The following is a 12,430-nucleotide window of genomic DNA, read 5'->3' as shown; positions in this document are numbered from 1 at the left end:
GGATGGCCCTGACTCCTCAGGAGCCTGGTCACCTGCTGCAGCCTTCCCGCGCTCCAGCCACTACAGAGAGCTTCTCACAGATCACGACCTTCCTTCCCTTTTGTGTCACGCTTCCACTGTGTCCCCTCTGCTTCAAATGATCTCTCCTCCCTTCCTTGCCTGGTTAACTCCAGCATGTTCTTCACTGCCCATCTCAAATACCTCCGCTCCGGAGGCCCCCTCTGACCACGGCCGCCTGCCCTGGCAGAGGCTGCACCCCGTCCCAGGCCTCCACAGCAGCCCGCTCCCCTGGGCGCTGTCTCCCTGACCAGACTCCCGGGTATCAGCCCTTGTTCATAAATTGTGTTAAAGACAAAGGTAACAAATACGTAAGACTCAACACTTCCAATTATTTCACTTTAGTTTACTGTCATGTACTCTCTTGAGGGTGCTTGCGCCGATGTTATCCCTCTGGAGGAAACGCCACATGGCGGAGTGCTGCTCGCCTCACCTCCACGTTCAGGGACAGCACGTCCATAGCTTGAAGCTAGCCATGGTGGGAGTGTTTATACCATGGACGTAGGCAACTGCTTTAAATTAGGGTTCTGTTTTGTTTTGCTTTTTCCCTGCAGAGACAGTTGTTAGATATATTTCAGTAAACCACTGGGACAGCACTGCATCAGTAGTGCTGAAGCAAAAGCCTGGTAGAACTGGGGAGATGGCCTGGTAAAACATTCCCCTCATCCGGCCTCCTGCTTCATTCCTTACATCATATGATTCTGAGTCCCTTCTACCTCCATGTACCTCTTTCTTCTAAACATGTAGGGTTGAGAAGTTTTATCATAATTCAAGAGAATGCAAAAGAGTACATAGGTATGGGATGAGAAGCTAGGTCATCTGGACTTTCTGAACAAATATGTGGCATCTCGTTTTCCTAGCAAAGAAAGATAAAATACAGTGGATCTTAGAGATGATTTTAGGAAATACTACAGGGAATCAGAGATCTTGAATAGCATGCCTTTGCTTTAGGGGACTTTCAGGTACAAAGAAACTTCTCTATTTAGGATTTTGGAAAGGTCAACTGTTTACCAGGAAATAGATGGAGAAACGGCTCTCATCCACCTGAGTGGAAGCCTCAGCTCCACTCAGTGCACCACGTCCTTTTGGACTGCCCTGACCTACAGGGCAGTGACGTGAGCCTGTCCCTACTGGGGCATGTCCCGGTGCCTCACCTTCTTCAGCAGATACCCGGTGCACCTGTTGTTTGTTTCCCGGCCAGAGGAAAATGGAGGTAACTGGGTCGACAAACAGCCTGTAGTACCCAGCAATCAGGCAGGCTAGGTCTTTTGCACTGTTGGATTCCAGCAGCAAAGTCAGAACCTTTGAAGGTAAAGAGAGCTCTTATGATTATAAAGGGCTAAGGGATAGTCTGAAGACTGGCAGCAAGGCCATGTGAGGCCAATAAAAGTTTCTGGGAAAATCCAGTGATGGTCCACAGGCAGGCCCCCTGGTGTCCCATATTCTCACCTACAAGACTTGAAATGAGTGAGCACGCGTGGACACACACACAACTATACATGTATGCACACGTACTCACACATGCACGGTGGGTTCCTCCCGTCAAATCTCCACAGGGTCTTCTGACCCTCTTCCCTCAACCTCAGCCCCCATCCCAACCACCCAACCCTGCTCATTCATACAACAGGGCCCCTCCAAGATCTGACCTAGAAGAGGGAAAGGAGCAGGAGTCAGTGGAGAAGGAGGGAGTCGGGGATAAGAAGAAGGAAGCACCATCCCTGAGCATGTTGGGATTAAATCAAAGAAAGGCAGGACAAATGGAGACCTTCCAGAGAGGCTCAGGAAGTACCCTGCATCATTTACCCATTTTCATTGCTGCCACTCAAAATCTTGGGCAGCCAGTCTGGTCCCATGCATGTGACAAACCCTCTGGTGCTTTCATCTAAGCTTCTGAACCCATCAGGAAAGTACATAGTCCAGCTCAGCTTTTCCTAGGACCTGCCTAGGAAAATGCATCCTGCTCATCATTTTCCCTTTGATGGGACAGGATGGATGATTCAGTCTCTTAAGCAATGTTGGCCTTGTTAATGTCCAAACTCATATAAACTACCCTAGAATAATTTAGCCCCAAATTCCAGAAGCTGGATTCAAAAATCTCTTCCCTGTGTGTTACCTTGATGTCCTGAAGATACACTTTGACCACGCTCACTTTCTCAGACTCTTCCATCAGTTCTACACGGCTGATGCTTGCAAACTCTGCCAACGTGGACGTGATGTTGAGTTTGCTATTGATAATTTGGCTAATGCCATACTTGGCTCCAACCAGAAGGGCAATACAGGATTCTCTATCCTGTAACTGCAGAAGAGTGAATGGGGAATTAGTTTCCATTCATGAGCTCATGAAAATACATTGCACATGTGATGTGATACTCTCTCTGCAAACCCCTTGATTCCTACTTCAGGTCCTCACCACCACTCCCCTAGACTATCAAGTTAGGCAACAACCTAAGCTGGGCCTCATCTACAGAGAAATTAAGTATAAATGTATCTCCCGTAAGACCCTTCACAATAGAGAATCAACCCACAGGACTGTTAACCTATTCCGTAAACACAACCTGTACTTTCACAACTATGTGCCTGTGCTCATGCTATGCCCTCCTTTTGGAATCCCTTGCCTGCCAACGTTACCTACTGAAACACCGAACCTTCTTTAAAAGCTTCCATCAAAACCTACTGCCTACAGAAAACATCTGCCTGATCTGTCTCCTCAAACTAGAACAGTCCTTTTCCTCTGCGTTCTTCCCACACCACTTTGTCTGTACTTCTCTGATAGCACTGAACTAGGGCTTTTATCATTTGTATTCCAGTCTCATGTTCCACGTGAAGATCCCTGACAACAGGGTCTGTATGTTCCTACATGTGTAACCCCCAGTGCCCAGCAAGCACCCTGAGCCAGTTCACTGTGGCTGGTTTCTTCTCCCATTACCAGTTCTTTCCTTAGGGAGGAAAGGTAAAGAGGGACTGGGGGTGAGAACTAGACAGTTGGCAGAGGGCAGGTTTAACCCTTGGGAAAAGCGGGATGTTTTTCTTGTACCGTCAAGTTTTCCTTTCCATGATCGAGTCTCTTTTTCACCCTTTAGTCATCTACTTGTACAAAGACTGAATGTATTTCTCCTTCCCCTAACTATGTGATGCTCTTCCTTTCTCTCGAAACATTGATTCTCTTTTTCCATGTACATTGTTAGGTTCGCAGTCTTATGAAATTGACCCACTGCTGTAAATGACTGAGCAGCACACCAAATCCACTGAAAGGAGCGTTGCTATTATTTTTTTTTTAAAAAAGTCTCTAACTGCTAAATTGTCTGGCTTTGTGCTGGAGAGTTCTGGGGCTGACTGAGGGGTCCGAGAGCTCCCTTAAGCCACACTCCCAATCACTGACTGCTGCAAAGCACAATGCTCTAGGCCCAGGCTCCAAAAAGCAAGCCAGAGGAGGAATGGGTAACAGAGCAGAAGGCTCTTTTTTTTCTCTTTTCCCTTCTTAAGCCCACCCCTCACTACCTCCTTTCTAAACAATCAGGGCCTGGCAGTTAGTCTAACATTCTTCTCTTTCCTTCATGATTTCCAGTTTCTCCTCTTCACCTTCATACACCCAAAGCTCCAGGGTAAACTGCTTATGGTGTGCTGCCCTCAGAATGCCTTTCCTTTGGACTGAAATCTGGCCAAATTCAACCTTCTCACCTTTCCTTCATCCCTTCTCCTTCCACACTCAACCTGAAGCCAGCAGTGGTGGCCTTCAAACCCCCAGCAATGGCCCTGTGCCTCTCGTGGCTTTGCTCTGTCTTGCTGGGTGCCCTGTTTCAGTATCTGAGGGTGGGAGTCATGTCTTATTCAGCTCTGCCTCCCCCAGCATCCGTTAGAGGGCTGGCACCAAGGAACAGCATGATGGACACTCCCCGATGGTGTAATATTTATTTTCCCAAACAAGTTCTAGTACATGACAGAATCATCAGGGACTCTAGGCTAAACGATATACTGATCTTCAGAGGACCTCTAGCGTCCCTTATAAGAGCAGGACCCGATAGTTCTTTACTACATACCATTAAAGTAGCATTAAAGATTTTCCCACCATACGTCTTGAGTTCTCCAAGGATCTGCAGATAATTTAAACGTAGCTGGGCAGCAGAAATAAGTTGCTTAAATTAGGGAGAAAGAAAAAAAGAAAAAGACCGTTGAAGTCAGAGTTATTCATTTGCCTAAAATGCAGGCAGTGTTGAAAATTCTTTCCCTGAGGTTTTACAACAAACAGCTATGTGGTCAGCAGGGGCCATGGTTACATTACCTTCTGTCGGGGTTCCAGCAAATTCTGGTTCCTCTTCATGTGGAAGCTAATGGCTTTCTTGATGTCTTTTCCTTTCATGTTCCGTAGTAAAGTTGGAGATATGAAGTTCTCTATTCCCCAGTCCTTCCTGCCATGAGATATTGGAGACAAGGAGTCCCATTTTTACAGTGCGCTTGACTCTAATGAAGGACATAATTACACTTGACTCAGTACTTAGTGTTCTGAGAATACTGCAATTATGACCCTCTTTCTCAACAGGAAAAAATACACACACAGCTGGTTTTGTGGAGCATGTGTAAATATATTTATGGTGTGCGTTAGTATAAAACACAAACACACACACACACACACACACACACACACACACACACACACACACACACACACACACACTGTCTCTCTCCACAAAAACCAGCCATTCAGGAATTAAACCCCATGATCATTCTAGAAGCTCCCTATTCATCACACATGGACAGCCCACTCACATGGGGCAACGCACAGACAGCACCTGTCAGTTCCTGAGGCCATGCTTCAGGATGGTGCCAGCCTAACAGCCTCAAAGTCTCTCAACAAACTAGGTAAAAGCATAGATTCTCAGATCCTACTCCCAAGAGATTTGACCCAGTATATCAGGGGTAAGGCCAAGGATTTTTTTTATTTTCTAAAAATATAATTCCTCATCTGGTTTTGATGCCCAGGCAAAACAGAGCTGAGATTTGGTGAGCAGGTGAGCAAATCTGGATGATACTGCCCAGAGAAAAGTGAAATTTTAAGCTAAGAGTCAGGAGGTGTCTGAATCCCAGGACTTGAAACTACTCTAATAGGAATGTGATGCAGCACAATTTTGTTCACACCAAATTTATTTCTGAGGGATTCCCACCCTCAGAAGAGCTTTATGCTAAAGCTGTCGACTGATTTCCCGAGACATCATCCCAGGAACTGGGAATTTACAAAGGGATCCGGTGTCATTCCATCTGGAATTGGCTTCTGCCCCAGAGGGCGCAGCTAGGTTCTGACATCTGGGAAAGCCAGGCTGGGACAGAGACGGTGGGGAGGGACGTGAATGGAGAGACAAGGGACAGATGGGCAGGTAGATGAATATCAGCTTTCTGTGGAATCTGGCCCTCCTGGCCCAGGGTCAGTCAAGTTATAAATGCAACGCAGCTGCTGCTGGTGGGACACAGACGTCCCCTGCCACTCACTCTATGTACTTCAGAGAGATCTTCTGCGGCTGGGCACATGCATAGATCCGCTCCTGGATGTGCAGGGCTGCGAGCCGGAGCGCAGAGCTGCATTTCATTTCTACAGCAAAGCGCTCCTGGAGCACGTCGCTGCAGCTCTGGAAGAGATTAGATGAGAGGAACTGGGAAACAAGAACGGGTGGATTGTGTTCCTAGTTCTCTCAGGCAAAAGGCAGCAAGACCAGGAGCTCAGCTTTGAGACCTGGCTCTGCCACTTCTTGCTTTTGTGATTTTGGGTCCTTTTTACTAAGACTCTCTGAACACTGGTACTGCCCCTCGCTAAATGAGGAAAGGCAAGACTACCTGACGTGGTTTCTGTGAGGTTTAAATGAGAGGATGCGTTTGAAAGCAGTACAGAGACACGCTGTTACACAAAAATAAACCACTGCTGCTGTTAGACTTGTTATTTGCTGCTACCATTTTTGTAAGACTTTGGGCTGGGCTAGTCAATACACCTAGTTGGAGTGATCTCATCTGTAAAATGGTGATGTCTCCCAAATGATTTTTTTTTTCCAAATGATTTTTTTATCAGAATAAAAATGACATAATAAGCCTCACCCAAGGAGGTAAAGTCACGGGAGCACCAGGCTAGGAGGTCAAGGAATCTATTTTTGGCTCCCCCACCAAATGCGTGACCCAGGCAAATTATGTGACCTTTCCAAGACTCAGTATCATCATTTCTGAAATAAGGCTTTGAAGCACTAATGTCCTTTTTAGCAACAAACACTGTAACTCTAAAGATCCTAAATGGCATTAGAAAATTTATCGTCTACATCGAGGACTAAGCCTTAATTTCATTAATACATTGCAAATCTCCTAACACAGCAACTCAGTGACATTAAAAGGAATAATCAGGCCCATTCTCCCTCAGATAAAGATAATCCCTACCAGGGAGTTGCTTAATTGCCTTGAGCTCATGTTCAAAATAACCCAATGTGCCATCTTTGAGAACAATCACTGTTATTTTAGGAAGGGCAGACTGGGTCACCTGCAGATAGAGATATTCAAAGGCCACAGGGTCTTCTTTCAGGAGGTCCAGGGGGTCCTTGGGAACAAAACACACCCTGAAGAGGCAGCGGTAGTCATGTGACTCCTCCCTTTCTACCACCTGTGATGGGTAAGAGAGATACAATTCATCATCTGCCTTTGTTCTCACAGTTATTCCACAAAACAACTTTAAAAAAAGACACTGATGTGGGGAGAAGCAAATGCAATTTATTGTAACATATTTAAAAAAGACAATGAAAGACAAGCCCCGGAGATTTCAGTTTTAGTGCTTCCCAAGACAGCACAGACCTTTGCCCCTAACTTGCCTTTCCCATGGGTATAAGATGTAAAAGGCTCAAAAGAGCAACCTTCCCATTGATCCCATCAACCTGTTCCCCCTTCCAGAAGAAATCTCTGCATCTGGTTTCTTATTTGCCTTTCCAGAGACAGTCTATCTATATCCATGATCCTATAAATCTACATTCTTTTCTTTTCCACAAATAATAGTATAGTATATATTATACATCTATATATATTCTGCACCTTACTTTTTCTTTTACTTCAACTATCTTAGCAATTTAATTTGATTTCTTTTTCCAATGCTAACAGAGTAGAAGTGATAAAAAAAAAAAAAAAAAGTTTGCAAGCAGCAGTACTAGAAGGTGAGTGACCCGGGTAAGAATTCATCTGTAATGAGGAAGGCTGAGAGCAGCTTCCACAACCTCATGCCTTGCTCATGCTGTTCCTCTTAAAAGCCCCTTCTCCTTTTCCAGTTGTTGAAATCCTGCTCATCTTTGTAATAGTACACACTCAACAAGGATTTCTTGAACTGACCTGTGTTTGGCTTTAAAAAGCTGGTACAACAAATCACTGAATGGAGGGAAGATTGAGTGGTACAGACGGACTGACTGTGTTAGCCCTGTCCTGTCGCCAGGGACCAGATCGGGGCAAGTCTCACAAAAAGGCCTTAGGCGCAGCAACATATGCTTTCCTGACATCTCAGAGGCAGCAGTTTCAGGGGAAGATCACCAGGGCTGGAAGCAAAAGTTGGGGTGCTATGGGCTGTGTTACCTTGAGGAAGCTCCTTACCCTCTAAGCCTCCGTCCCCTTGTCTGCAAAATGGGGGCCTGCCTACCTGCCTACCTCATACAAAAACCAGGCTGTGTGAGCTGTGCGCCTTCTGGCCACAAACAAGTGCATCCAACCTGCAGACGCACCGAGCTCTACCCCCAAACGTTCCAGCTGAGGTGTGCAGTCTGCCCAACCCAGATCTCCTAATCAGGAGCAGAAGCAGGTGATACCTGCTGGATGAGTTCCTCCTCATGCAGCAGGTGCAGCCGTGAGATGCTGTACTGCTCCTCCAGGACCAGTGCGAAGTACTCCATGCTTCGGATGGACAGCTTCTCCTTCACCGTGAGGATGATGTCCTGCGGGCACAGAGAGGTATAAGGGTCACCGAGGAGCAGGCCAGCCCTCACGTTCAGGCACAGAGCAGGGAGGACCTCCCCGACTTTCACTCTGTTCCTAAGTGCCACCAGGGAGAGAAAGGCCTGTGCTGACTGGGTCAACTGCCAACTCCGGCAGCTGGATCTTGATGGGCCACGTGTGAGACTTCTCATCACCCCGCACGGCCCTACACCCACTGCTGCCCCCTCCTCAGGGTTCCAGCGCCATCCATACGGACACCCTCTCTTGCTTTACTTGGAAGGTGGAAGCCACCCCTTGGGGCCTAATGCCTCTCTTCAAGGTCCCCAGAGTCATCCTTTCTTTGGAGTCTGCATCATCAACTGCTTACCAGACAGAATCCTGCCACCTACCCTCTATGCACCTGTGGGAAATCAACCTGACGTTTCTGAACCTCATTTCGTCCCTGAAAAACGGGAGGATAATGATGCTTATTTAGAGGGGCTGATAGGATGAAATGACAATTAAAACTGTGCCATTGGAGTTGCCATGCCACATTCTTCTCATTCACTACAGTGGCCCTTTGTCATCACAAGGTCTCTGCTGCCTTGGTGCATTTGCACATGCTATCCCCTCTGCCTGGCACACTTTCCCCGTTCTCTTCAAAAGGCTGTTTCTTTCTCTTCAGAGAGGCCTTCTCTGGTCACTGAATCTACATGTGATTGCCCCTGTTATTCCCTCTCCCAGGGTCCTGCTGATTTCTTTCATCACTATTGGATATGATCTTCTTCCATGGCTGCTATGTCCATTAGCAAGAGACAGTACAGTCAAGTTAAGTGAGGGGGTTCTAGACCCAAACTACTACTCATTAGCTGTGTGTCTCTGGGTAAAGTGCTTACTCTCTCTGTGCCTCAGTATTTTCATCTGTAAAATGGTCATAATATCCACACCTCTCTCAAGGGTTGTTGTGTGCATTAAAATAATTTCCCCATATACAGCATTTAGAATAGCATCTGGCAGGTGGCAAGTGTTCAATACATGCCAGCTGCTATCTGTTTTCTTGCTTATTGTCATTTATGCCACTAGATGCTAAACTCGCCCAGAATGTGAACTTTGTTTGTCTTGTGTTCCATTATATCCCCAAAGCTTGGCACTCAGTGATGCTCCATAAATTTCACTTGATGAATAAATAACCATCATAGACTCATCATAGATGTCCTGCCAGAACCTCAGATTTAGTAAGTGCCAAACCATCAGGTGCTACCTGCTCCCCATGACTCCCATTTCTGAATCCTCTTTCCACTTGCGCCATCACCCTCCATAACTAACTACTAAGTCCTGAAAAGTCTATCTGCTTCTGTAACTCAGCAACATTAATGCAATGCCCACTGTGTGCTGGCCATGACACAGAGCCCCTCTCCAGACTCTGTCCCCTCTCTCCATTTGGCCTGAGTTCAACATTTCTCCTGGCTTTGTTGAGTGGTGCCCTAAGGACCCCCCTGTGACCCAGCTGACCTCCACCTCATATCTAGAGCAGGGGCTGGCAAACCATAGCCTGTGGGCCAAATCTGGTCCACTGCTTGTTTTTGTAATTAAAGTTACATGGGAACATGGCTGCACCCATTCTCTACAGCAGCAGACTTGAGCATCCAGGACGGAAACCCCATGGCCTGCAAAAAAAAACCCTAAAATATTCACTATCTGGCTCTTTACAGAAAAAGTTCACTGACCCCTGATCTAGAGGAACTTGTCTAAGCCTTGTAGTGCTCATGCTCTCTCTTGTTCAAGAATATTCAGTGGCTCCCCAGAGCCTACTAGCCTAGGTCCAAATTCCTCAGCTTAACGTTCGAGGCTCTCAAGTATCAGGTGCCAACCCCTCTCTCCCGCTTCACTGTCTGCTGCTTCTTCCAGTGCACCCTGCTCACAAGCCCCATACACTTGCCAGACTTTCCCATCACTGGTTCTTTGTTGATGTCATTCTCCAAGCCTGGGAAGCCATCTTCCCATATCACTCCTGGCCCATTCTTGTCAAAGGCCTGGCCATCTTTCCAAGTCAGCCACCTGGGGGCCCTTCCTTGCCACCCAGCTGGAAGCTCTCTCTCCCTGGAGCCCATACCACACCGTTTTCATGTCCTGCTTTCCTGGTTCTGAGCACACTGCACTGCCCATCGTTGCCTAGTGAGTTATCCCCAGGTCTCATCTCCTCACGCTAGTCCTGCCCCGAGACTCTGGGCTCCCTAAGAGAGTGACCCTGGGTAATTTATTTCTGTATCACCAATAGCTTTGCTGGCATACAAAAAGTGTCACTAAATATTCACTGGATCAAATGAAATATTTTCCTTGATTTAGAGAAAGAGGGTTTTTTTTAATATAAGAACTTTGCTTCTCTTGGTGAGGGAGTAGGGATGAGAAGTCACTGATGAACTGATGGTTTTTCCCTTTTGTTCCATAGGATTTGTTCTTATCCCCATCTCTTTCTCTGTCATAAGGAGCTAAAAGATTTGTTTTAAAAATTTGGCTACTACAGATAAGCAATATTAACCAGGATCATACCAGCGAAGTCCTTGCTTATTTCCCCAACTCCATCTGTCATTTTGGCTTTAATTCCCTTGCAGTGTGTGCTTTTATTACAAATCATCTCAAAGTTTCTTTAGCCACCAAAGGGGGACTCCCTTTAATCAAATCATCCCTTCCATGCCAATGCACTTTGCTCAGATGACAGAAGTAGAAACTTTGTGTAATGCATTTGCAAAACTTCTATGCAGATGGCAGCCTGGCAAGTGCCAACGCAGGGTTCAGAAACAGCAGACCAAGTTGGAAGCCAGTTATGAGCTAGCTGACCTGGACAAGTTTTGGATCTCTTAGGCCAGTGTTCTCATCTGAAAAGTGGGTTAACATTTGTTACTTCACAAGGTTACTGGGGAAATTAAATCAGATAGTAGGCAAGGAAGTGCCCAGGAGAGTGCCAGGCATGCACTGAACACTGAACAAATCTCTCCCTCCCCTTCCTCCTCTGGGCTTGGGCTTCCCAGGTTCGGAGAGACCTTCTCCAGCTTCAGTCGTGCTGAGGTAAGAATGGGATAGGGCATTTGGGGCAGCCCTAGGAATTGCCAAAGGAAGATGCCCGGGAACACTGGCCATGTGCCTGTGTGTGTGTGCATTGTGTGTGTGTGTGTGTGTGCGCACATGTGTGCGCACACGTGCATGTGCATATATGTGAATGAACGTGTGTGTGTCTTGGCTACTGTCAGTTACCTATGGCTGCACCTGCGCACCTGAACCTGCTCTTCCCCAGTGTCAGAAGAGCTGGGCTCAGTGTTGACTCTTACACAAAGTTTAATGTTTGAACAACTCCTGTGTTTGCTTCTTCCCTGAAGCCTCCCTCTAAGACTATTTGCTACCTTGTTCAGAAACTGTAGTGCCATCCCTTATTGTCTATGGATAAAATCTGAACTCCATTGCCTGTCCCCTTACTGGCTCTCTGCCTTAGTCCATGGGATTCTCTCAGACTGATGTGCACCCACCAACCCTCAACAGTCCTGTCCCCACCTGCCCTTGTTGAATTTTTAGTCACCCTCCAAAGCTCAGCTCAGGTCCCGCTTCTACCCAGAGCCTTCTCTTAGGTTCTGACAGGACGGAACAGATGGTGCTCTTTCCCTCGCATGCAAAGCACTTCCCTGTCCCTCTCTTGACAGCCCTTACTTCATCCTGCCCTGGACTATTGGGAGCTCCTTGAATGTCCATCCTCCATCAACTAGACTGCAAACTCCTGGGAGACAGAGATCACTTTTCACCTCAGTCTGTACCACCTGTATCAGAGCATCTCCCAGGGGGAACTGGATAAATGTAAGATGAACTGACTTTAACCTAGAGCAGAATATGCAGGGGCCTGGACCTGCCCTGACACCTTGCCTGGTATTTAGTGGCTCTAGTCTTTTGGGTAGCAGGTGAAGTCACATACCAGAGGCAGGGAAGTCCAGTGGTTAAGGGTGAGGCTTATGAGTTATATTATGACCTTGACTACTTCATCTCGCTGAGCCCTGACTTCCTCCCCTGCAAGATGATGATAAAAATACCATCTTGCTGGGTGTTGGTACTACTGAGGTAACAGAGTGATTGGCTTACTGCAGGTGCTTAGACCATGGTGTCTGTGAGACCACCAAGGCAGCTACAGGCAAGATGCCTAGGGATACTGGGAGCCAGCAAATTCTCTGGGAAAGAGATTCAGGTTTCCTCTGAATACCTTTACAGTCGTGTGCGCCTCAAACTTGAACGCTTTGGTCTGTCCATTCTCCAAGTACACCTTGAGCACGTTGGGCATACACAGCAGAGAATTACCCTGGAAAACACAAGAGTGGTGTTAAAACTGGCCATTCTGTCCCCAGGTATGACAGATCCACAGCTTCCCTGGCCCTTTCTGATGTGGAGAGCAGGATTCTCTCCAACATCCACATCAAGTTAT

General features: G+C 46.9%; 1 protein-coding gene across 3 annotated transcripts in view; it reads right to left on the bottom strand.

The window, feature by feature from the left end:
* FRMPD1 (FERM and PDZ domain containing 1) overlaps window positions 1-12,430 on the bottom strand; it is a 118,683-nt gene that overhangs the window by 6,600 nt on the left and 99,653 nt on the right. For all 3 annotated transcript variants that reach the window (XM_045515212.2, XM_074361854.1, XM_074361855.1), the window contains 8 exons: window positions 12,212-12,307; window positions 7,866-7,991; window positions 6,566-6,685; window positions 5,539-5,675; window positions 4,337-4,463; window positions 4,095-4,190; window positions 2,171-2,353; window positions 1,212-1,359 (listed from right to left, as the gene is read on the bottom strand). In XM_045515212.2, coding sequence (XP_045371168.2) covers window positions 1,212-1,359; window positions 2,171-2,353; window positions 4,095-4,190; window positions 4,337-4,463; window positions 5,539-5,675; window positions 6,566-6,685; window positions 7,866-7,991; window positions 12,212-12,307 — 1,033 coding nt within the window. The remainder of the gene's footprint in view (window positions 1-1,211; window positions 1,360-2,170; window positions 2,354-4,094; window positions 4,191-4,336; window positions 4,464-5,538; window positions 5,676-6,565; window positions 6,686-7,865; window positions 7,992-12,211; window positions 12,308-12,430) is intronic.

The sequence above is a fragment of the Camelus bactrianus genome, chromosome 4, assembly GCF_048773025.1.
Source record: "Camelus bactrianus isolate YW-2024 breed Bactrian camel chromosome 4, ASM4877302v1, whole genome shotgun sequence".
In the NCBI taxonomy this organism is placed as follows: domain Eukaryota; kingdom Metazoa; phylum Chordata; class Mammalia; order Artiodactyla; family Camelidae; genus Camelus; species Camelus bactrianus.
The sequence above is the reverse complement of the archived record's forward strand: the minus strand, read 5'-3'. Positions and strand labels throughout refer to the sequence as shown.